Consider the following 26,803-nt stretch of genomic DNA (forward strand, 5'->3'; position numbering starts at 1 on the left):
TAGACAAACAAGTACTTGAAAGGATCGGGACTATCTACACGAATTCAATCTTATCATTTGGTTTTACGATGGGCAATATTTTTAAGTGTTGTTAATGAATGCGGGTAGTCTGGTATTTGCGAATACTTGGGAATCAATGTTGTGATTTATACCGAAGATGTTCCAGTACGACGCTGTAAGAGATCAGTACATCGAGGTGGAGTTCGATGAGTTTTCCGAGAGCGAAGGGGAGGAAGAATTAACACCGACTGATACTATACGATTCTTGAATCCTTTGCTTGTACTGAGAAGGCAAAAAACTAGACGGTAAAGCCTTTTAAATTTAAACAATTTTTAATATGTACAAGATAGTAATAGCGGTCATTACAAACTAGAAGGAGATTCATCCATAAATATATCTATATCTAAACTGAAATTGAAACGAAAAAATAAAAATTTTATTTATATATTTCTTAATTCGAGAAAATAATAAAATGAAATTTTCCAATGACAGGGATTATTAAACCGAGTAAATTTATAATTGTGAAATTAATTGTTCTAAGATCAAGGAAGAATACAAAAATTGTAATAAATAGTAGTTTTAAAAAATCTGCTCTATACAATACAACTTTATTTGTACGTTTTAGCCCATGTTCTGAATAGTCAGATGAACTATAGGGGTTGGAATCCGGAGAAAAAATAAAGGATTCTACGGTGTTCCCTTGCATGTTATAGGCTTCCCAACTCTCATTATATAAAGAGCTTTATTTGATTTACAATCTCCAGTAGCTCCTTTTCAGCGTATTTTTCTGCAATTGCTTCTTAGTTAAAGAATGATCTCATTTCTTTGACATGAACCGCCTGGAGGTAACTATAATTATAATTTTAAAGAACAAGGCACAAGGCTAGGTAGGTCAAACTAATTGTCCTTGTACCTGTCACTCTCGAAGACCACGAAGTTTTACAGTTCAATAATGATTTATAACTCTCTCGCATTGAGAAAGATTGAAGAAAATTTTGAATGTTTTTTAACGTTTAAATTAAAAAAAAAAAAAACGTGATATGTGATATGTTTTTTGTCGAGAAAGGGCCAGATTTATTTTTTTTTACATTTTTGTCACTATTAAATCAAAGCAATGTTTTTTAAAGAAATTTCCTGTTTACAAATCTTCTTTCAATCTAAAAGTTTCAGTTAAGCTCTGAAGAATCCAACCGACACAGGAGGAATTCAATAGCAAATCAATATTATTTTTAAATAAAGCGCAAAAATATACATTATTAAATGAAGTTAACAATTTCCGTTAAGTTATTATTACAATCTGTTCGATGTGTAAATACATAAAAAAAGAAATTTCTTTTGCCGGATATATTCATCAACACACAATTTACCACTTAAAAAAACGTTCTTCTACTCCCTTCTGTAAAATACCCAATTATACACGGATCTAGCATGCAGAAAGCGCCACTTTACTACATGCGTCTCTTGTCGCAGAGATCCGGTCACTTCTGACATTTCCGGGATTTCACCGCACGGGTTGGGGAGCAATCGGATGTTTTCGGAGATATTTCCCACGCCTTGACTTTTGATGTTTGTCAATTCTGACGGTCATGTCAGTGAATGTATTCGTGTTGTTTTGCGAAAATGTACCCAAAAACTAGCGGTCGAATGCAACACATTTGGTAAACTTTTAAGTCACACGTTTATTAAACACTCGCTCCGCTGCGTTCCGCTTGTGCCAAATAAACGCGTGACTCAAACGCCTTGTTGCATAATATACTATTGTACGTATGGTACATATACGAGATAACCCCAAAGATAGCTAGAATATATTAAAACTACGAGAAGAAAAACTTGGCATGATTTCACAAAGTACCCCGCAACAAATGGTTTAAGTCCAAGAAATTTAAACAGGAGAAATAATATCAAATAATTAATATCCTTTTACACCTATCTGCTATTAGTATGAACATGTGACAAAGAAAAGAATACCCATTAACACCCGTCTCCCTTGAAATCAACTTAATGAAAAATTTTAAAGTTCAATAACTCTTTCGCATCAAGAAACATAATATAGTCTCACTGTAGAATGTTGTGGATTGTTCACGGTGATTCCAAATAAACAGCAAAAATTATTGAAACTAAAGTTACTTTGCTGTGTCACCATTTTTGTTTGAAAAACGGCTATCAAAAACAAATTTCCACATGCTTTTATTTTATTTATTATATTTTAGAAAATCCAGAGCCAGTTTCTTAAATTTCGTCCATCTGACGAGGATAGTGAGAAAATCGGGCCGCCTCAACACATTTCTGACCCAATTGCCCAACAAAAATCTGTCTTACATAAGGGATTTGGGCAACACATTGCTGACACTCCGATGGAGATGGATCCTCTTGACCCTTTATCTGGTAAACTTTACTTGTTTTGTGATATTCAGTTGGCTGTGGATGCTGCTGGCCATGGTTAGCGGTGATTTCAACGAAGGCACGAGAGCTAAGGGCACGTGTATCGTCAATGCCCATACGTTCACAGGTAATAATTGTAAATTCGCAGTGGCAAATATATTTTTAGTATTTGTTACGTCCAGGATACCTTCTCTTGAGTATAGAAACCATGACAACTATAGGATACGGGTACAGATATCCTACGGAGCACTGTACCGGCGGTTGGGTATTATTATTATTCCAGACGCTTTTGAGTGTGTTTGTGCAGGGAGCTTTGGTCAGTGTGGTTTACGTCAAGACCTCGAAACCTTTCACGAACATATCTTCGTCGCTGTTTAGCAAACGAGCAGTGGTGAGTGGTGGTTTTATTTTTTATAACAAGATTCAGTAACATGACTAACTAAAGTCGCAATTTTCTAAGGTACAGTAAAAATAATTAGATTTATCTTAGGTCAGAAAAGTAAGTAAAAATATTGCTAAACAAAAGAAAGAAAGTAGAAATAAAATGAATTTCGTTTGAGCAAACAACTCTTACTGTTTGATTTTTAAGCGAATTGAGTGACAAAGCAAAATATCTATCTGCAAAAAGTAACTTGTTATAATATCTTTGAAAAAGAGATATTGGTGAGTTATTTCCTAAATTTGAATTATAGTAGACGTTCTAGTCATTACCACCTTGGCATTAAAAGACAATTTTTCTAACAGTTTTGGGCAATCTACTCTGTTATTAACAATATTATGCAAAAAAAATGCTACTGTATACTATTCGTCTACCTACCTCTAGTAGATTGCGTTTATATCTTAAGCTCAAGTGGTTCTTTGAATATTTTCAATCCTATTTACATATTTATAGTACCGCAAATAGGCGTTATATAATACGATCAGCGACTTGGGATCTAAAAATTCTTTCTTTAAATAAAACCCAAGTTTTTGTACCCTTTTCTCACTATGTCTTCAATATGAATTTCAAAACTTAGTTCGTTTAGTTGCTTCACTTTACGCAAATTTATTGACCGCCTCTCTTCGGCCTATTTTTATAGCGGCAGATGATAATCTTGACTGTCATTGTCCGGGCAACGAGGTACGATGTTAGAGAAACCGACGATTCTAGAAATTAGAACAAGAAATTTATTAAGTAAATTGTCCAAGGGAAAATGATCGAAATTCTTTTCGAGTTTCTGAAATGGCATCCAATTCTTGATTTTGTTTAATTCTCTTTACTCTATCTGTAAAAGGAAAGTAGTGCAGGGTTCGAACACTTCATAAAATAAATGTTGAACTTCTAAAAGTCTTAACGTATTTTACCTTGGAGTTCTTAAAATGCGGTTTTCCTAGTTATGAGTGACGCGATTTCGATCGTTTACCTTGCCACCAGATGGCGTTTTCACACAAAAAAAACTTTTTTTGACATCCTTCTATCACTCTCATTATTCTCATTCTCTTTACCCGTTTTCAAATATTTAGTATCACTCATTATCACTTGCTATCACGACGATAAGGATGTTGTATACATCGACGCTTTCAAATATGCGTTGCTACGTGCTCGTCTTCTACTATGGGTTTCGAATTTCAAAATACTACACTGTATACACTACAATTTGCTGATGACCAAGTAATTGTTCAATCGGTAAAATACTTGAGATTAATGACCAGGAAGTTATTGGAGCAGTGTCGACCATATAGCTATTATCCTACTGATATTTTCGTAGGGAAGGTAATCATTTTCCGCGGTTTTGCACCCACGAGCCTGTCTTTTGCGCCATTTTCTTCTTAAAAGGCAATTTCCTCACACCTAAGTCGTTTTCCCAGAATATTTAATGACATCCAGGCATCTTTTGCGATATACAGCCCTAAACACCCACAACCTTATTAACGATCGTCCAGCAGCCATGTTGGTTGTTGAATGTCGCAAGGTCATTGGTTAAACACGAAATTTTAAACGTCGCGCATGCGCATGTTGAATGGACCTTTTCAATTTTTTTTACCATTTACAACTTACCTAGCATTTGAATTGTCTTCTGTAAAGAATCACACATTTAGTGCAATAATAATATACACGAGCGGATACCAGCGGAGCGAGTGTTTAATAAACGAGTGACTTAAAAGTTTACCAGATGTGTTGCATACGACTGCTAGTTTTTGGGTACATTTTTGCAAACCAGTACGAATATATTCACTGATATGACCGTCAGAAGTGACATACGTCAAAATTCAAGCCGAGCGGTAATACCTCCTACATAAATAATTCAATAATTAAACTTTTATAACTTTTAATGTCAAGAATAATAATAATAAATAATAATAATAATAATGTTAATAATACCATAAATAACACCATTTTTTCTCTATTTACTATTAAAAATCTTCTGCATTTCTCCTGCGTCTATTGGTGTGCATTTGCTGACGTTTCGCCAATCACCATATTAACTTGTTCAGAGCTTAACTGAAACTGGTTTGAGAGAATGGATTAATTTGGTAGAATAAGACTTAATGATGGCAATTGCTGTTAATTTTATTTGTCGTGGTCTTAAGGTTCTTTCATTTTCTTTTAGCATTACGCTCTCTGCTGGTCATTTTAGAAATTCGTAAATAGTTTCCAGCATTTTGTCTTGACCGTTTTTTTTTTTTGAAATTTTTGGGACTGTTTATTTTCCTAATCTCGTTGCGTTGCTCTTACTGGGACGCTCTATATAAGTTAAGTGTGCGTAGATCCTTGTTTAGAAAGAAAATGACGCAAAGTGCAGTTTAATGTGCGAAATTTAGAAGCATACTTTTTCTAATCGCTGTATGTCACAAACAAAATTAAAGGCGGATTCCGCTTCTTAACTGCAGTAACAGAGGTGGTGGGAAGGAGGTAAGTTAGTCTTGCGGGTTGGCTCGAGTCAAACAATTTATATTATTATATTAATATATTATTTATTTATATCTTATTTGGTAATGGTAGCAAACCAATTTTAATTTAAATGGCAGTTCATTGGACCTTGTTGGTCAAAACCATTAAATCATATAAGTTTTTTTTTCTGGATTACGTTTAATTGCGACGACGGTATCGGACATAAGTATTGCAATAAATAAAAATAGCGAAGAAATGTACAAAATATTTTACAAAAGTAGGAGATTATGTAATTTTGTGTGCATATTGTGTATTAGTGTAGTGGTTCCAGGACAAAAGTTCAGTTTGCAACTTACTGTTTTATTAACGCCAGTTTACAATAAAAAATGGGGGATGGAGTTGCCGTGTCCAGAAATTTAAGAATAAAACAAGCTACTGTTGCTCGAATGTGTTCCTTAATTTCCAGCACAGTTTTACGGATAATCTCATATTTTAATGGCAGATATAACTTAAATGCTATTCAGGGAGAAAAACTACTGCACATGAAGGCAGGTTGATAAAACGCATTACTGTGAACGATGCGAACGATGTGAACATTTCCTGCAGAACTATTCAAAGGAGGTTAGTGGCCGCACGGTTATATAGTAGGAGACAAGCCAAGAAACCTTTAATTTCTGCTAGAAATAGAGCTGCATTCGTACAAAGGCATATCAACTGAACTGCTCCTGACTGACTTAATGGAATGGAATGAGACACGTTAGAAGACCTGTAAAACAGCCTTTTAATTCCAAGTATGTGACCCCTACAGTAAAAAATGGTAAAGGTAATGTAGTCTTGTGGGCTTGCTTTTCATCTAAGGGTTAGGTCCTCCGCACTTTATTAATGGCATAATGTACAAGATGCATTATGGAAAATGTTATGTTTCCTTTCGCAGGATGGGAAATGCTGCCACGGTTCATTCAAGACAATGATCCTAAACACCCTTGCAATCATGTGCAGCGGTGGATCAGGCAGAACAATGTTAGAGTTTTAAACTGGCCGCCGCAGTCGCCGTACTTACACCCGATTGAAAGCTTATGGGAAGAAGTAGAACAGCGAAAATCAACACCGTACCAAGAAGCTGTGGGAAAGTTATAGACAACAATGCGTACGTTATTGGTTAGTAAACTTATAAATAATTGAAATTATACCTTATAAAATATTGTTTGTTCTTTGCTTATGTAATCAGTAGACGTTAATAAAAAATGTTGCAGTGCTTTTGTCACCACTGTGTTTGAACAAATAATCCTCCAACTTCTTTACTACGCACGTTGTCTTGAATCCTGCCTTAATGAAAGATTTCGATGAACTATCATGGAAAAATAATACTTATGGCCAATAGTTTAGACACGTCCTGCAAATTAAAAACAAACGTGTTTCTTTTAGATTTGTTTGAGGGACGGGAAGCTTCGCTTCGTTTTTCGCATTCACGACTTTTCGCGAAAAATTTGGTGCGGCACCAATATATCCCTCTACTTTATCGACAAAGAGTCGGACCATGTAGACGCCGAATTCGAAATGCAACAAATGGCCATCGAGCCTCACGGCCTTCTAATCTTTCCGCTGGAAATTGAACATGTTATTGACGAAGACAGTCCCCTGTGGAAGTTTAGGCCCTTGGAAATTTTACAGGCAAGGTAATTTATTGATATATGTATCGCGAAAGATGTGCGATTTTGCCTCATCTTGTTACGGAATTAACACATAATCTTAATTATTACCAGAAAAAAGAGATATAGATCCTTCAAGCTCCAAGATGGCATATCCTAGTTTTAGGACTAGCAATGTTGGAAGTTTTTGGGGTTAAGAAAAACTAAGATCTTTGAAATTCTTGGACTTGGGATTATTCAAAATTTCATATTATTTCATAGTATTTTCAAACTCACACCACTTCGAAGTGTATTGTATTTTAGTTTTCTTGAGGAAAATTTATGACGAGTTCCATTAGTTTTCATACATATTTTCAACTGTTTCTCAGATGTCTAGATTTTTTTTTTTTGCAGATTTACCACAGTTTTTAATATTGGACCTTTTATCCATTTTTGATTGCTAATAAGAGCTTCTACAATATTCACGTACAGATTTGTCATAAACAAGGTGCTCAAGAGTTGCTTATTTGTTTGTTTTTTCAAATCAGGCACTCTGTTTTGCTTATTTTTGCTATAACTTTCAATAAATTTTAATTTTATTTTGAATGTAATTAGAACATAAGGACAAAACGGGAGCAATAAAATATATATTATTATTAGCTGTAAAATAAAAATATTGTACATTAATTTGCGTTTACGCACGCCACAAGCTGAAGTTAAAATTCATCGTAGGTTTGAAATAGTTGCTGTAGCCGAAGGAAGTTCAACGATAACAGGTCAAGTGTCCCAAAACCGAACTTCATATTCTCACTCCGATATTATGTGGGGACACAGATTCAAACAATGTGTAGAATACAACGACAATAAAAGGGCCTACATCGTGGACTACAAAAAATTCAAGCAAACTGTACCGTTTGACACGCCCCTTTGCAGCGCGAGGAAACTTGCCGAACTGCAGAGACGGAATCTGACGGACTTTGGCGGCGAGTTGGCCAAAAACAGACCAGAAGGCGGTCCGTTAAACTCCAAGCAAATTTGGGAAGCGGTGAAATCGAAAGAGGAACGTATACCTCAGGTATTTTACAAGTTGTTTCATAAGGAAAGTGTAAATAATTTTCAAGACAATGTTAATTACTGAACTGTAATTAGGTAGAAAATCGCGCAGTGAGCCAGGACTTTGGCACATTAAAATGAGTACAATGCTTCATGGGCTACTGTAATATTATTTCCTAATCTTCTGGACGCCTGTTGTTCATGAATCGTACTTGCTGCCGTTTCGCAAATCGTCCTGTTGGCTTCTTCGCAGCTTAATTGGTGAAGGTAAAGACCTCACATGCGGTAGGATGGTTTGGTTGTTTAGAGATTTCTATGGATTCTTCGTTATTTTTTTGGTAGAAGAATTGATTACATGTAAGAATTTTAGTTATGTCGAATAAGATTTTCATAATTATATTCTGCAATTATTGATGAGTTTCTCGTGATCTTTTAGCCCAGTTGCTATTTTTCCTCTCCAATGCATTATTTTTGAAATGCTTGAGAACTTGAGATTTTTGGACAACCTGGTTTTAACATTCTAAAATCTAATTTAAACATTACAAAAGCAAATTAAAGAAATGCTACGGTAGTCACCCACACAACTGAAAAAATTCAAGATATTCTTACAAACAGATCCTATCGTTTACTCAATGCAACTTTAAATCTGCTATTAAACTTTATTTTGAATCCGTGAAAAAATCTGTCACCTCTCACGACTCTTAAATTCATCGTTTCTGCGGATTCCCTGAGATTCACAAACCAGTAATAATCATTCCACTAATTGTTAGCAACATTGGTTCTCCAGCCTATTCTCTAGCAAAATATCTAGTTTCTCTATTAAAACCCTTTAGAGGCAAAACTGATGATTTCGTACACTTCATTTAACAATTAAAAACCATTACATTACAACGATATCTTGTTAGTTTCGATGTTAAGTCCTGAAACTCTACACATAATTTCAGATATAATAAAATCCAAAAATCTGAAATCAAATCTTTCCATTTTAATTGAAAAATGCTTATCTCGAACATGTTTTGCTTGTAACGGTCAAATTTATGAACAGCTCTGGGTCATCGCAAATATATCTATGAAAGCACTTTCCATCTAAAACCAAAACTATGAAGACGCTACGTTGATGATAATTTTCTTACTTGGTCTCGTAGTTCAAAATTCTTCCTACATTTTCTTGACCATTTAAACTCTATATACCCTAGCATACATTTTCGATATTTTTATAAATTAAAAATCAGACCTAACATTGGGTCATTATGTTTACAGAAAACCTACGCGGTCCAGAAGTCATCCTAATCAACCTATTATCTTATCAACTCTCTTGTATGTAGAGCCGTAAAGCTATCGCAACCTGAATTACTGGAACAAGAACTAAAACACCTAACGTCTGCTCTTCTCCCAAATAATTGCCACATTTTAGATATTAAGCGTTCTATTATTATAAAATAAAAAAAATATCACGAAAGCAATCTCACACTTGCCACTGTAGTCCTTTCTTATATTCAAAACATTATTGAGCAAATAGTTCCTAAGAAATATAATGTTAAAAACAGACACCTTGTCAAAACCATTTCGGGTGACAAAGGGTCTTAAAAAGGGAGGTTGCTTTTCTCCTACCTTTTTATACAAGAAATACTACAAAAATAGAGTCCAGGTATGGGAATTAAGGTTGGCGATCCCTACTTGTCAACATTATTCTTTGGTGATGATCAGGTACTAATTGCAAATGGTGAAGAGTATATAGATTATATGTTAAGGAAAGGATGAATAAAAATGAAAATGAACAGCTCCAAAGCAGAATACTTAAGAATAGCTAAAAAGAATACGAAGATCCAGAGTTGTGGTTAAGACAGGTTAATTAATGCGAAGAGTATACCGAAATACCGAAAGGATAGCGGAATACCTTGATAGTCTGACCTGTTCCAGTTGTATTCTGGGTTGTATGTCATTTGTGCCAAATAAAACGATCCACTATAGGAGATACGAAAAAAAGTTTCGTACGAAAGTTTCTTGAGCTCTCCTGAAGATTTAAAATATTATAATTTTGTTGATACAGGGTTTCCCAAAAATGTCCCCACCGACATAATATTTGTTATTTTAAACGAAACACCCTGTATATTTCGTCATTTTTTGAATTCTTGGTTAAAATAACGGTCACTCTCTTAAAAAATTCCTATTCGAATTTTGCATAGTTTAGGCAGAAATTGAGGCTATCTGTTTTTTTTTCATATTTTGATTGCCCCATATAAAATTGTGTTGTGACGCTACTAATCCAGGTATTGCAACGAAAATTTAACCACCAACTAAGGAGATGATGCACTACTCAATCAGCTTATACAGGTCGTCCCAAATAAGTGATGTCGTTTTGGCTAATTCAATTAACAAAATCTCAAAATTTTCAAATCGAACACCCTATATTTTTATTCAGATATTAATTGTAGGACAAAAAATAAGGTAAGGTAATTTATCTTATATTTAAATTTTACTTACTTTTTGAAATTTTCGAGGTTTAAGATAACACCCTTATAAAGTCTTGTTTTGGGACACCCTGTATTAACAAATTTATATTTTAAATCTTCAGGAGAGTCCAAGAAACTTTTGTACGAAACTTTTCTTTGTATCTCGTATGAGTTTCCAGATCGTATAGTATAATACAGGATAGTGGATCGTTTTATTTGGCACACAGTGTACAAGACATTCAACCTAGAATACAGCTGGGACAGGTACGAGTTTTGAATCCTTTACTTTGGCCAATCAAATATCTATAAAAACAAAATTGACAATATACAGAGAATGTTGGAGACTTAACGAAAAATATCAACTAGGCTAAAAGAACATGAAAGAGCCTGAAAACTACGACAAATAAACTCGTCAGCACACACGTACATTCATGCGGGAGCGTTTGGCGATAGTCTCGAGGCTATACATATGCGGTAGAACGGAAACTACGGCCTGCATGGTCGGTTGTAGACTTGTGCAGTTTTCAAAAATGAAACTTTTAAATATAGAATATATATGTCCATTTTCATAAATAAAAAATCCGAGAATCATAGGTCTTTACTTTTCACCAATATGGGAGTCAGTCATTCGAGAAAATGTTAATGCCCCTCCTTTAGCTCCGCCTCCCTCAACCAGTATATAAACAGGTAGAGGGTAGAATGCAAACCAGTTTCAATTAAGATCTGAAGAAATGAACAGAATGATGGGCGAAACATCAACAAGTTCGGTTCATCGACAACCGACCCAGGAAGAATAGTTTTTTTTTTAATGTCATTGCCATAAGTCAAAAAAGGTATTTTCTTAGAATCTAAACTATCCATTGGTATTACATCTACAAGCAAATATTAAATCTTAAATAAGTGATAAGCAACACAAAAAAACACGTCTTTCCTGGACGAAACCTAACAATTCAAAAGTTAAGGATCTAACAACGATAGAAAGAAAATATTTCTATATTAACTCGCAGATATTCGACGTTTCTTCGACTTCATTCTGATCACATCGAAGTTTCGCAAACAAAAAAGAAAAACGTGTGATAACGTATCTGGTTACTTGAATTTCTTTTCCACCTCACAAGGTTATCCATTTTGCTTAGATGTTAGTAAAACATGTTACCTTCTTAATGCATTACAAGCGTGTGAAATAAAATGTCGAAATTAAAAAGCAGTTTCTTTGTAATTTTTATCCCAACTTTTTCTCACGTTAGCCGGCACAAACTTTTGCAAACTATTCAGTAAATTCTGCGCAACCCCCGATCGGTCACTGCGCCGTACGGCGGACAGGTCCGTCAAACTATCGTCACTTAACTCCATAAATGCGGCGTCGGGCTCTTCATCCGACGAGCAGTTGGAAATATTATCTTCCCTATGAATTTGAACGGAAGTGATAACTTGCTGGCCACCCTCGTCTTCTGTGCCATCTCCGTCGCGCAACTCCTTGTTCAACAACACGGGGCTTGAGTATTTGGAACTCTCGTATACGCTGGTACTCGGCGAGGTTATCGTTAGCACGTCGTCGTATACTTCGTAAAGTCTTTTGGCGCTACATAGTGGCGTGACTACCTCTTCTGTCCTATGGAACAGGTCGTGGTTCACTTTGTATTTTCTCAGTCTTTTGTCGAACGTTGTACACTGTCTGAACTTGTGACCCCACTTTACTTCCCTGCTCAGGTACGAGGTGGTTGTCCTAGACATGTAGGAAGTGGCTAGGGATGAACCTTCCATGACTACGATGATTTCGAACCTGCAGAGACCGAAAAATTATAAGGTTCTCAAACTGTCGAGTACAGAACATAGGAGATAGGCGCCGAAGAGTAAGTTGTTTGAAATTTATATATTATTTTTTAAAAGTCGGCACTTGCCTACTCTCACCGTACCCACTTCCTAAAAGTCACTTCCTGGGTCAAGACTAAGCAGTATTTAAAGGAAACTTTCAGAAGGAATAATGTATGTTTTTATGAAAAGTAAAACATTTTTGACACAATTCAGGTTCTATGCCGGCTATTTCGCGTCTAATCTCCTGTTTCAGCTCTGGAATAGTGTTTGGTTTATTTCTATACACTCTGCTTTTTAGAGACCCAAAAAAAAAATCTAGGGGAGTAAAATCACATGATCGCGGCGGCCAATTGATATCGCCGTTACATGAGATAATCCGACCAAGAAACTTGCCCCGCAGCAATTGCATCGTTTCTCTGGATGTGTGACAAGTGGCTCCAACCTGTTGGAATCACAAATGTTCCAAATGCTGCCAGAAAAAATCAGATATCATGTTTCGATAGCGAACACCATTAACCGTAACAGCGTTCTCCGAATTTTCCTCGAAAAAAAAGGGCCAAATATTCCTCCGCACCAAAATGCGCACCAAACAGTCACTTTTTGAGGATGCATTGCTTTTTGAACAATCTCTCTTGGATTTTCTAATCTCCAAATACGAGCATTGTGTTTGTTTACAAAGCCACCAACGTGAAAATGTGCCTCATCGCTAAAGATGATTTTCGTTGAGAAATGAACCCCTTCTGCAAACACGCGGCGCTGTTGATGATCTGGAGGTTTCAACTCCTGAGTTTTTTGGACGTTATATGGGTGTAGATGCAAGTCTCTTGTTAAAATTCACGTAGAGCCAGAAATGCATTTTTTTTTGGCGTTTCAAAAATATTTCAGATTGTAATGTGGAAACTCTTATTGAATCGCCCGTTATTTATTAACGTTTCGATCGTAATTTCGATCTTTTTCAAAATATTCTTATTTTGTATAAGTGACATATAACAGTTGATGACATTTGACTTTGCGTTAATATATTAAAAATAAACAGGTACGGATATTTTCTATTAGCAAATATATTGGATAGTTTAATTTTGTTAGTTTAAAATTGAATGATGTATTTTGTTAAGGCCTTTAGAATCGGGTTTGCAATTAATTGATTTTTTGTTTTTTTGGTTTTCTAAACTTTCATAAAGTTCTCTTTTTTTGGTGTAAGGTTCTGTTAGTAGGACTGTAACGTTTTGAAAATAAAATGTGTGTTTGCTGTTGTCACAATGGGTATGAAGAGCTGTTTTGTTTTTTTTTGTCATACTTATGTCAGTTGATTCTATTTTTTCAATACTAGCTTGTTTGTCCTATATACACACTGTGGCAATTAGAGCATGGAATTTTATATACTACATTGCTTCTTTTTTCAACTGGAATGTTTGAGTTTAGTGAAGAGATATGATTTTTCTAAATAATAACTTTTGTGTCGTATTTGAATTTTGTGTTCCTTGAAAATGGTTTGGAGTTTTTCTGATAATCCAGGTAGCGATATATATTTGCTTTAAGGATTTCGATGTTGGTTTTTGTTTACGTTATTGTAAAATTTTTTGGTACGTTTACTAAAGATATTATCAATTAAGTTTTTGGGATAATTATTTTCTAGAAGTGCGCGTTTTGCTTTTTCAACTGCGCTGGTTTATATTCTGGATCGGATAACATTATTGCTGTCTGCGGGACCTATTATGACGGATTTTTTTGGGCTAGGAGATGATTAGATTTAAAATTTAGATAACGTGATGATTTTGTTTTCTTAGTATACCAACTTATTTCATTTTGTATGTGATGTAAAGATAAGTCTAAAAAGTTAATAGTATTTTGGTTCTCAATTTCAATTGTGAATTGTAATTTTTTGTGGAAATTATTGAAGGAGTTTAGCAATAAGTCTGTTTTTCTTTTTGGAACTGCAGTTATGATGTCGTCGACATATCGATAAAAAAATAGTAAATCTAATTGAATTTTTTTAATAACATTTTCTTCTAGATACTCCATAACAAGTTGTGCTACTATGCTTGAAATTGACTTACCCATTGCACAACCTTCGACTTATTTATAGAACATATGAAAAAATATGGATTTTAGAGTAAAATTTAAAGCCACTAAAAATTAATCGACAGGAATATCTGTGTGTAATTTAATTTTATCCCATTTTGTTTTAATTACTTGGGTGATAAGCTCAAAGGGTATGTTGGTATATAATGACACGACATCAAGCGAAACTAGAATTTAGTTGTTTGGTGTTTTTAATTTTTTTTTTTGTTTAAAGTCTATCGAGTATCTGATGTAACATTTATTTTGATTTACTACGTTTTTTAAAATATTTTTTAAATATTTAGATAAGTTTTATGAAAAACTAAGGCAAAGGAAGGTTATTTCGTAATATAACTTGAATTTTCTTATAAATTGCTGCAACCAGAACTTGCTGCCAACGTTTACGAGATTGTCTTATCACACACGCGCCAGAAAGACACAAGCTATCCTGGATAAAGCTAGCAACCAGATTAGGCGGACGGTACGAAATTAGTGAGACTGAGCGACAACTTTTCATACTTCACCTGAAACTAAGCAACGAGATCCATCAGTTGCTGTGGGACCGCATAGAATTGTTAACATTATGGCGCACTGAGAAAGACAAATATATCAAGTCAAAAAAACTGTGGAATAAATTATAAATTATTCAGTCAAATTCCAAGAAACCTAGACAAGTGCCAAACAAAAATCAAAGCCTTTCAGTTTATAATATTTGAGCATACCATCTTTCCGATACGGAAGTTATCGTACTGAATAAGGGATTTAACTATGCAGTAGCTCCAAATGGTAGACCCGTCGAAGAAATCGTTTCCAACATCGAAGCAAGTCTTTCTACCATTGACGAACAAGATGCGGCGTTAATAAGGCAAGATGTTACCAGAGTTTTAAGACAGTCAAAACCACCACAACCAAACTTAAGCAGAGAAGAAATGCAAGTCCTGAAGAATCCAAACAAAAACGAAAATATTATAATAATGCCAGCAGACAAACGAAAAGCCACTGGCATCCTGGGCAAATAGTATTGTCCTTAGTTTTTTTGTAGCTGTCTCTTTGAGGGTTGATGTTTCGTCACATTTTGACCCTTCTCCTGTTTCACTGTTTGTTGTTTGGATTCAATCATCTTTAGGAAGTTGTTGTTGAAATATTTTCTCCGATTTCTTGGCCACTTTTCTACAATATTGAACGTGAGTGGTTTTAGGCCTAGGATTATCTGCAGTGTGGCATTCTGATTATTACACAGGTCTTCATTGGCAGCTGCCAATATTTCTTCTCTAGTTGGTGTCTCTCTAGGGAACGAAACTGGAATCTTTATCAAAAAATGCGAATACGGAAGAGTGCGCACAGTCTCTTAAGGGGTACGCGTGGATGGGTATTATTTGGCACTGCGCAACGCACTTGTACTTTCTGTTGTAGTAGTTAAACAGTCCGATGTAACCTAACTTTTGAGATATGTCTATGATACATAAGGGTCAGGCTTTGAGGTCCATAAAATACATTCTGCACATCAGATCGACAGCTTATTGTGCGAACGTCAGATTTTACAAATCAAATAAATCTTACCGTTATTCGCATGAGAGTGTACGTACTATAGAAAAACTCAACAGACATGAATGTTGCCAACTAGGAAAAATTTGCAGTGCGTGCTGTTAAGCCCGGTCCACAAGATGCAATTTCTACATGTATTTCTGTATGTATTTTTTCATGTAAATATTGCAACGTGTCTACCACCAAATTGCGAGAAATTTGGCAGATAAAATTACCAACTATTTTTGCCAGAATTTGTCCGTGTAAATCGGCGCAAAACGTTTGTTTTAATAAACTTATAGGTTTAACCCCTGTGAAAAAATGTAAATAAAGTGAAAATCACGAAAGATGATTCTTAAAGGACTAAATATAATTTAGGAAATATTAGATATCGCCCAGGAAAAATCTAAATGGAAAAAGTGTTCAAGAAGCAACTGCAGAATCCCCTATAGACAGAAAGATTATCCCTTCATAGGAAGTCTAGTAGTTGCAGTTGAAAGATTCGCTTTTCAAATATAAAATTGTAAAAAGTGCCAACGGACAATTTGTTTCCAAATTTTTTAAGTATTTCAAAATATAAGCACGAAAATTAAGAGCTCTTATATAACAAGCCAATAAACAATTTGCTTAAAACAACTATGTTTCAATCTGCAACCTAAATTAGCACGAAATGTAATTACCCACCGATCTAGCGTGCGGGAGGCATCACTTTACCACGTCAATTTCATTTCCCATGAATCCGAACCACCTCGGACATTTCAGAGATTTTACCTCACGGATTTGGGAGAAATCGGATGTTTTCGGAGATATTACCCACGCTTTCAATTTTGACGTTTGTCAATTCTGACGGTCATGTCAGTGAATGTATTTGTGTTGTTTTGCGAAAATGTACGCAAAAACTAATGGTCGTAGAAAAAATATAGTATGCAACACGTTCGGTAAACTTTTTAACTCACTCGTTTATTAAAAACTCGCTCCGCTGCGGTCCGCTCGTGTCAAATAAACTCATGAGTCAAATGCCGTTTACCGCACTTGTTGCATACTATATTATTTCAGTATTTTCTCTGCTATTTTTGAAACGTGTAATAATTTCGGTTGGAAATAAATCAAATAAAGCGTGCTCCGTATCCGAATGTTGAAATGGGTTTAGCAGTTTTTCAAAAATCTCCAAACTCTTTTATTCAAGAAAGAGTTACAAGAAAGGAGAGCCATTAAAACAACAGCCTGTTTACTTATTCCGGGTGAGTTTTTCTTTTTCTTCTTTTTTACATTTTACACAACAAAATACATTTTTGAGCTTGATAATTACAAACAAGTCCAGATTTGCTGGTCTCGTTTCTTTGATAAAAAGGTGGTTAGTTCCAGAGTCTCCTAACCCAACACCCCTATATCACAAGACCTTGAAACGCTAGTGCTCTATCACTGCAACGACAGTGGCAGGATAGTATTCGAATGTTTTCTTAAATAAATGTCCATATCTTCCAAAAGGGTTAATCGCGGGGCAAATTACCAACCAAAATTGTTACACCAGATTTCACACATTTTTAAACGATTTTTTAGATTTCAAAATACTTTTAGATTATACGGAAAATTTTTGTATTCCTTCGTAATTAAAAAACTATTAAGTAAAAATAATTAATTTAACATACACTTACAAATTTAAAATGTTTTTTTTAAATTTTTTTTCTTATTTTCTTCTTCAGTTTAAGTGTTTTTTCATTTCATTATTTAAAACATTTAGACAGCAATTTCGATGATATTTCTAAATTTTCAGTCTATAAAAAAACAACAATTAAACCTAAATAGAAAAAAAAAGAGAAAATATTTTTTGAACCTTATCTTATAGCCTTAAAAACGCCAAGCAACAGACGAAGAGAGGATGATATTCTGGAAAAAAATTACATCGATGAATCATTGAGTCAACGCTCCAATAAATTAAAATATAACTTATCAAATAATATAGCAAATAGTGATTTAATCACATATTATTTGTTTAATATTTAAAAATGATTTAACTAATGTTAATTACCCCGTAGCTGTTTTCACATATTTAGTTATCACCTATTGCGCTTAATGACTAACTGGGTGACTAATCAATTGCTGAAGACTGTAGAAAACTAACCAAAACTAATTTTATTTACTATTGACCTATTTAAGTAGGTAAAATGTGGTAAACCATTTAAAAACATGTTGCTTGACAGAAATAATTCATTTGTAATTATCAAGTTTGCCATGAAAACAAATTTTGTTTTTATTTGACTAAACGCCCGCATCTTTCATGTCGTTATTTGATGCTGTCAAAGTCTTTTGATTTCCTACTGTTTTAATTCGTTAAAATTTAGTGCATTAAAATTATATTATTTAAACTTATCGCAATCCAGTGCCTAGAAGAAATCGACAAGTTAGAAATAAAGAAAAATACTGATTATTTCAATACACATTTGAATACTTTAATAATTAGATAATGACATTGGTCTCTCTTAACAATTGATTAGTTTTGGTTAGTTGACTATAAATAAATAAGTGGTAATAATGAATATTTGAAAACTGCTAAGCGAGTCAGAACGTATGACTGTCAGCTACTGGTGAATTTGGTGTTATTCGAATGTATTGCAAAAAGTAATAAAGATAAATATTCTTAATCAAATATCAAAATATCTGAATTCTTGATTCTTTAGATCAACTACTTAAGATTTTTTCTTATTTTAAATCGAGATAATGAATCTTTGAATTAGGACATATATCCTTATAATTAAACATGAACTAACCAAGGAGTTGGTGGATTTTTGTTATTTCAATACACATTTGAAAACTTAAATAATTAGATAATGAAATTGGTCGGTCGTAACAATTGATTAGTTTTGGTTAGTTGACCAAAAATAAATAAGTGGTTATACTGAATATTTGAAAACTGCTAAGCGAGTCAGAACGTAGGAATGTCAGCTACAAGTGAATTTGGTGTTATTCGCATGTATTGCAAAAAGTAATAAAGATAAATAATCTTAATCAAATATCAAAATATCTGAATTCTTGATTCTTCAGACCAACTACTTAAGATTTTTTCTTATTTTAAATCAAGATAATGAATTAGGACATATATCCTTATAATTGAACATGAACTAACCAAAACTAAACAAGGAGTTGGTAGATTTCTGTTAAGTAGAATTCATTGGACCATATCCAAAACTTTGGTTTAAAGGCTTTTTCGGGTATAGATATCCTTTTTACCTATGTAGCTTCTAAAAGAATGTCTTACCTTTTCACCATCAAATCCTTTGCGGATATATCCCAAAACGGACTGAACCGATCTATTTTGTGTACAACATCTATCGGCCAGATCAAAATTCCGGTCGGCTGGAGTGTAAGAAGTTTCAAAGACAGCTCTCTCGCGTGATTTTCTACCACATAGGCCACGATTTTGTTTTGTGCCTCGTGCCTTTTGTCGCAGTCTCTCACTCGGAATATCAAACAAAGTGCACCATCTCGTTGACAAATCTGCAAATAAGATTGAAGTCTTTGAGGACCCATTTTGAATTTAATCAACTACCAAATGATATAAACTTTGTTTTGTTTTGTTTAATGATTTGTTATCTGGAATTTCCATAACTAATCCTTTTTAAATATAAAATTTGGTCTTATAACTGCAAATTTTACAGTCAAAGGTAAACTTTAGAAAACTATATAGTTATACTAAATATAGGGTGTCCAATAATGAGTCGGCGCTTGATAACGGCTGGCGGATCCACTATATAGGGTTATTTACAGTGAGTGTCCTATTAGATGTTTATGGAGAATGACTTATGGTAAAAACCTGAAATGTTGGTTGCTTATGTAAGCGAATATGAGCTACCTATACACCGTATATTATTAATTTTTTTAGATTTAGCGAAATATTCTGGAACTTTTTTTTGTAAAATGGTACCATACTTATTTTGAACATTTTCGGAGATAAAAAATATTTCGTAAGAATTTTTGGCAACAAACAACCCTATATAAAATAATACTTTTTTGCGCAAACTGTACAGTTAAGCACTTAAATTTTTGGTTGCGGTTCCCTATTAAAGTGCTATATCTTAATATAGCATGAGAATTAACTTATCGCGTTCATTAGATAAGGCCCAATTGGCAAGATATAAAAATCTATTTTACGTGAGAATTTTAAATAGAACCCCCCATATTTCACATTAGCAAGTAAATGAGCAATTAATTTGCCATCTAAACGTACCAAACTATGGTATACCTATTTTAACTGGTTTTCGAGTTATAATCAAAAAACCAAAATATTGTAATTAAAGCGAATTCCATGTTTCCTGTAACAAATAAGTGACATATCTAGGTGCATTCGCATTCCTCATTTTATCGCATTTTCATAGATAAAAGTTGCATTTATTTGTGAAAGCAAGATGGCACATAATTATGCAAACGCAGATACTTTGAATTTGTTTTTCATTTACGGTGAGTGTCAAAGAATTGTTTCAAGAACGTACAGAAGATTTAATGAACAATATCCGCATTTGCCACCAATGTAAGAGAAAAAAATTGAAAGAATTGGAACAAATTTTCGAATACTAGGAACATGTGAAGTTTCAAAACAAACTCAAAGGAAAATGAAACCAACGTTTTCTTTTGCGCTTCTACCACTCGTTTATCAAGCACTCGCTCCACACGTGCATAATTAAAGGAGGTAAAGGAGGGACATGAAAATTCCGGGTGACTGATTCCCATATTAGTAAAAGATGTTTAGTGGTTTAGAACTTTCTATGGATTCTCGGATTTTTCATTGGCAGAAGTATTAATTACATGCAAGAATTTTACTTTGGACGTATAAGATTTTCATGATTATGTTCTGCAACTGCTGATGAGTTTCTTTGTCGTAGTCTTAAGGCTTTTTCATGATATTTAAGCCCAGTTGATAATTTTCGTCATGCCTCCATTGCGTTATTTATCGCATATAAATGAAATGCTCGAGAACTTGAGGTTTTTGAACAATCTGGTTTGAATATTATATTCCTTAAGAACTTTTGATATGTGGTCAGTAATGTTTTGTATATAAGGAAAGGCCACAGTGGCAAGTGTCGTTTCTTTGGGAGGTTGTGACGAAGTATATTTTATAATAGAATGCTTAATATGTCTAATGTGGACATCATTTGAGAGAAGAACAGATATTTGATCTGTGTCCCGTGTTTTGGGTTGCGATAGTTTTACGGTTCTATAAACAAGAGAGACAGCGTATGACTCCTAGGGCGGATGGCTACAATTAATTAAGGCATCGGTCTGTGTGCGTAGCTTTTCTGTAAACTTAAATGACACAATGTTAGGTCTGATTTTATATTAATGAGAATATATAAGAATGGAATATTATTATTAGTTTATCAAACAGTATATAAGCAGGTACACAATAGAATGCAAACCATTTTCAGTTAAGTTCCGAAGAAGATAACAGGATAACGTCAGCAAGTTCGATTCATCTACAGCCGACGCAGTAGGAATTCAGAAGATTTGTCAATAATATTTGTTTGATGATTGTTTTTAAGGTGGTTATCCAAGGAAGGTATACTAGGGTGGTGCGATTGTTCTTTGCGAAATTCACGAGTTTAAAGTTATAATGCAAACATATTTGCAACAGAAAAAAATTAAAAGCACTTTCTTTTCGAAAACGACTTACCACGGCTTTTTTACTAAAACACACCAGCGAGTGTAGATTTCTCAACGGACCTTCCATTTTTAAGTAAACGACACAAGTTAAAGTGCCGCCAATACCGATTCCGACTATCAGTTGAATGCAAAGTATTGTCACTGCTTCCGGACAATACTCGGTGATGTAACGACCGCCGTATCCGATTGACGTTTGAGTTTCGATACTAAAGAGTAAGTAACCGGCGAAACTATTGATGCCTGGAACGGTATTACAATGTCTTTCTGCCGCATAATGAAACGATTACAGATTAAATGTTGGACAGGGCGCTAAATATTTTTTGGAAAAATCGAAAACTGAATATGGTAGTGTCAGAACTCTCTTAAAGACTGATTTTTAGGTAACAAAAATGTATTTTCTCGTTTTTACAAAAGTTTAAAATGAACGGTTTTCAAAAAGCTAAAATCGTGTTAAAAATGTTACCAAAATATGAGTTTTTTATTGACCATGATGAGGAAGATTTTTAAAGTTGTTAATCTAAATCGTTCTTTGTTAATGAATTTTTGTCAAAATTTTGTATGAATATCTCATCATTCGTCCATTATATATTTTTAAGTTAAACATTTTCGAATTTTTATACATAGTACCAATCATTAAGAAAAATAAAGAAAGTGCTGCAAAGTACTATAAACCGAAAAGCGACTCGTAACAGACCATCATACCCTTATCATTTATAAATGTATAAAAGTTGCCCCAATTGGCCCTTGTTAAGTCAGCCACAATCCACAGAATCTCAATGCACACAATCACACACTAATCACAAACTGTTCAGATTCATGTAAACATTTACATGCACCACCAATAAAGATGTTCTATTAACACATTTCTGGAACTTGCTGACGTTTCGCCAATCACTCTGTTGGCTTCTTCGGCGCTTAACTGAGATTGATTTTCGAAAAGTTAGCAAGTTCGATTCATCAGCAACTGACGCAGGTGGAATCGAGATGTTTAATCCTGTAGTTAGCAGGGATAGGTCTCTAATTAAATTAAATTAATTAAAACCACATTGTATTGACATTGTTAATGTTAATTTTTAATGTTAATGTTTTTGTTGTATATTTTTATAAAATGTTTACCCTTCATCGTCAAATTAATGTTTCAGTTATATGTTACTTGTTACAACTAACAATAGCAACAATTAACAGTAACTTTTTAATATTTTGGACGAGTTTACAGACAGCTGATAATCCTTAGTATTTTCCGTTTATATGACTTCTTTTCTTATAATACATTTTAAAAAATGGAATACTATTTCTGTAAAGAATAAGTTTTTTCATGCTATTTTAACTTAAATTATCCCGAGATGCATTTTTTACCATCCTGTCAAATTTTGTTTCAAAAGATTATATAAGAAATACTGCCCAATGTCCAATAAAATTTCTGTTCCGTTCCACAATGTAGCGGCCCTATATACTGATAACAAAAGGATTACCGCCAAGGCAAGTTTCCGTTCCGTTATAACCATGTATCTCGGCATCCTCAATGTTGATAATTGCCCAGAATCCTGCAAACACGAGCCACGTCACAATGAAACTAAGAGAGAGCACCAGTAGTGTCCACGTCCAGGAGCTCTCTATGAGCGTATTGGACATATCGAGCAGAAAGTGATATGACCTACGCGACGAGCTTTTCTGGTGGATGGACGACCTACCGCTCTTGCGCACGAGTCGGCGAACCAAACGCACCTTGTTTCTTAACTGTAAACTTTGCAAGCTGCAAGAAACGCACCACATGTAACAACAACAGACCAAGTTGGTGTGTTTCGGTGATGCGGGATTAGCTTTTTTTTCAGATGGTTTACGTACATGGAATTTATTAAAAATAAAGTCAGTTTTAGACATTTTCGTTGATTTTTTATGTGCAATAAAAATTAAATAATACCCTTACGTTGAGAATATTGCCATTATTAAGCAGCAACCTGAGCGGGCTGGGCCCAGCCCTGTCTGCGAACATTCTAAACTCATCGCAAAGATGGGACAGTGACGGACAGAATAGTAGTGTTTACTAAATACTAATATGTGAATAGTTAATATCAGTATATATAGGGTGGCTACTTTTTCAATGGGATTGGCCTAAATGGGATAAAAGTGGTGAATTTGGGTACATGATTCCTTGAAGTTACTAAAATAACAAAATGTGGTTCCCCACTCCTTTTAACTAAGAAGGTAAGAACAATAGAAAAAAAGTTAAATAGAAAACTTTTGTAATTTTTGTAATTTTTTTGTATATACAGGTTCGTCTAGGGTAAATACCGGCTTTTAAATAGAACACCTTGTATATTATTGCATTTTCGTATTCCCCGGAAAATTTTCCTGTACCAAAGTCTAACCGTGTTGAAATTTTGCTATAATGGAGCCTTAATTATTTAATTTTGGATAGATTCCTTGTGAAAAAAGGTCTATTGTCATTTACAGCATGAGCAAAAATAAAGTCCAAAAATTAAATTATAAAAAACGTAATAAGTCAATTTTTTCAAATAAAAACCCCTTAATTTTATAATTTTTTTCTATTTAGAATTAAAAATTAAGGTGATTTTGTATAAAGTCGTTTATCCCGTAAATTTATAGTTTCCGAAACAATTGACAATTTAAAATTTTTCTATAATGCTATAATACGGCTGTAAGTTTTAAATCGGATGGATGCTATAGGGAACGGAGTTAGAAAATTAGAACTAATATAAACAAATTGTATCGATGAAGATGTCGAACACTTTGCTCACTTTAAGTTTTACGATTTTATTTCTATATTTTTAAATTGGTAATGTAAATCTAATAATTACTTGTTATGTAGCAATTTATCATTCTGCTCCTGTTAGAGAATTTTTCAAATCTTATCCCCCTTCTTATACTTTAAAAAACCAAGCTCTCTCAAATCACATTCAAATCTTCAAATTTTTCTTTGTGGATATTTTCTCTGATATTCTGTTGTGGTTAAAGTGATACTCTGGCAGGAATTCGAAAGGAATGCAACGCAATGCGCGATGACAGATTAAATAACAACGAAATGGATAGAGGACCGGCGACTTCCTAAACAAATACTCAATTGGAGGCCAGCGAATAGAATGAGACCAAGAAGAAATTGCAAAGAAGGCATTGATAGCGAGATCAAAAACAGAGGACTGAGTAATGACAGGGATGCATGGGGACTGGAAATCGTAAATTAGTTTTTTGGTTATATTTTTGTTAAGTAGCAAAATACCAATCGTAGGTAAAATTTAACGAAAACCTCCAATGACTCCGAAACCCGTGACTAAAATACCGGAAATTTCGGAAGTGGCTCGCAACCGTGGGTAACAAACAAACTAATTAGGTATTTTAGAGTAGGGAGTAAAAAAATATGTTTAAGGCACTTTGAATTTGAATTGTCTAGATGCACTTGCTTAAATTTTATAAAACCAACTTACCTAGACCTACTTCTGTATACGCTACTCCTTCTTTTAATCAGATAAAAAGGATAGAACTCTTTGTTAACACTCCGCGGTTCGTCCACTTCCACAATATCCATTTCTCGAGGCATTCTTACAATTTACTATGACAATTGATTTTTTATCTTTTTCATACTTTAATTTAAAAATATTTTTCACAATAATAGACCATGTAACATTGTTCCACACCTGCACGTTTGCTTTATTATGACTGTATGACGAAAATGTCTTATCTTCGTTCCCAAAATCGGTATCTAGCTTGTTTTATTACTAAAGGAAAGATAAAAGGATTAAGGAAATGCCACTAAAATGTTATGTTTGCATCGTTTCCCGTACAGTAATAAATTATATAACTTTTTAAAGTACGCTCCCACATGGATTTATCTCTAAGATAGTTTTTTTAAACTTCACTTTACCATAGCTGGTTTTGCGCTTATCATAGGTATACAATGTGGGTCCTTTTTTATGGTTTTACGGTTTTAACCATATAGATACTAACGATATAGAAGCCCTGCCTATGCCGATAATACAGGAACTTATGAATAACTATAAAAAAAAGAGAAAGTTTATTCAATATGCGCATGCGCGAGATTCAAAATCTCGCTTGAAACCTTGACCTTGCGGTATTCAACAAGCAACATGCCCGCTGACAGATCGTCGGTAAATTTGGATCATATAGTTATTAGATAATAGCTATATGGTTTGGACGCGGCATTTTTGCAGCAGTAATTTCTCAAAATATGCCTAGATCTCGATAAATGTTCTTGGAAAACAAGTTGTGTGTGTGGAAATCGCTGTTTTGAAAGAAAATGACGCAAAGTGCATATGGTTTTTACCCATATAGCTACTAGACATAAAGAGACCCTGCCTATGCTAATAGTATAGGAACTCGGGAATCAACCATGTAACAAATTTTTTTTTTCGTTTTTAACCAATGGCAGCTCTAATTGCATTTTCTGACGTTCGACACATAAGGCCCTGCGGCTGCCAACAACCAACATGGCCGTTGACAGGTCGTCAATGTTTGGATGCTGCATTTTTACGGACCGCTGTGAAGTTAGCAGCCAAAATTACGGAAAGAGCCGAAGAACCAGTGGCGGCGGAGATTCCTAAACCAGTTTAGGAAGCAACTGATTTAAATTAAATAGATCTCTCGGGTTGATATAGGGTGCAACTAAAAAGTTATAAATATATATTATTTCTAATTCAATCCAAATTTACACACTTTCATTTCTGCATGAAAATGTGCCCACAAAGGTTGGCTTTCGTTTCCAGTAAAAGTATTCTCTTGCGCTCCCGTACGGGAGTTGTTATAGGGTGAAACAGAAAAGCTTTAAATATTTTTTTTCTACTTTATTCGAAATTTACACACTTTCTTTCTTGATGAAAATTTGCCCACGAAGGTTGGCTTTCGTTTCCACATTTTCATCAAGCAATGAAAGTGTGTAAATTTCGATTAAAGTAGAAAAAAAATATTTAAAGTTTTGTTTCACCCTATAGCAACTCCTCTACGGGAGAGCAAGAGAATACTTTTACTGGAAACGAAAGCCAACCTTTGTGGGCACATTTTCATGAAGAAATGAAAGTGTGTAAATTTCGGTTAAAGTGCGGGGGTGCAAGAGAATATTTTTACTGGAAACAAAAGCTAACCTTTGTGGACACATTTTCATCAAGAAATAAAAGTGTGTATATTTCGATTAAAGTTGAAAAAAAATATTTAAAACTTTTGTTTTTTACCCTATAGCAACTCCCGTTAGGAAGAGCAAGAGAACACTTTTACTGGAAACGAAAGTCAACCTTTGTGGCCACATTTTCATCAAGAAATGAAAGTGTGTAAATTTCGATTAAAGTAGAAAAAAATATTTAAAACTTTTTTGTTTCACCCTATAGCAACT

At 34.2% G+C, this 26,803-nt stretch overlaps 2 protein-coding genes across 5 annotated transcripts; one reads left to right on the plus strand and one right to left on the minus strand.

The window, feature by feature from the left end:
* On the plus strand, window positions 1-21,622 carry LOC132702779 (inward rectifier potassium channel irk-1-like). 3 transcript variants are annotated; one of them, XM_060671567.1, is made up of 7 exons: window positions 73-112; window positions 158-306; window positions 2,212-2,510; window positions 2,566-2,774; window positions 6,681-6,931; window positions 7,616-7,958; window positions 21,519-21,622. In XM_060671567.1, the coding sequence occupies exons 1-7, from the start codon at window positions 95-97 to the stop codon at window positions 21,519-21,521; spliced, it is 1,272 nt and encodes a 423-aa protein (XP_060527550.1). In that variant the 5' UTR covers window positions 73-94; the 3' UTR covers window positions 21,522-21,622. The 3 variants fall into 3 exon arrangements, with proteins under 3 accessions (XP_060527542.1, XP_060527550.1, XP_060527531.1); XM_060671559.1 differs by lacking the exon at window positions 21,519-21,622 and having other exon boundaries at window positions 1-112; window positions 167-306; window positions 7,616-8,353; XM_060671548.1 differs by lacking the exon at window positions 21,519-21,622 and having other exon boundaries at window positions 7,616-8,353.
* LOC132702768 (G protein-activated inward rectifier potassium channel 3-like) lies at window positions 8,363-25,104 on the minus strand. Of its 2 annotated transcripts, XM_060671537.1 has the most exons (6): window positions 24,888-25,104; window positions 23,136-23,197; window positions 22,917-22,988; window positions 21,455-21,684; window positions 19,046-19,284; window positions 8,363-12,172 (listed from the first exon to the last, which is right to left on the minus strand). In XM_060671537.1, the coding sequence occupies exons 1-6, from the start codon at window positions 24,998-25,000 to the stop codon at window positions 11,587-11,589; spliced, it is 1,302 nt and encodes a 433-aa protein (XP_060527520.1). In that variant the 5' UTR covers window positions 25,001-25,104; the 3' UTR covers window positions 8,363-11,586. The 2 variants fall into 2 exon arrangements, with proteins under 2 accessions (XP_060527520.1, XP_060527511.1); XM_060671528.1 differs by having other exon boundaries at window positions 22,917-23,197.
* Window positions 25,105-26,803: the final 1,699 nt, after the last annotated feature.

The sequence above is a fragment of the Cylas formicarius genome, unplaced genomic scaffold (genome assembly GCF_029955315.1).
Source record: "Cylas formicarius isolate icCylForm1 unplaced genomic scaffold, icCylForm1.1 PGA_scaffold_10__41_contigs__length_53128322, whole genome shotgun sequence".
Taxonomy (NCBI): domain Eukaryota; kingdom Metazoa; phylum Arthropoda; class Insecta; order Coleoptera; family Brentidae; genus Cylas; species Cylas formicarius.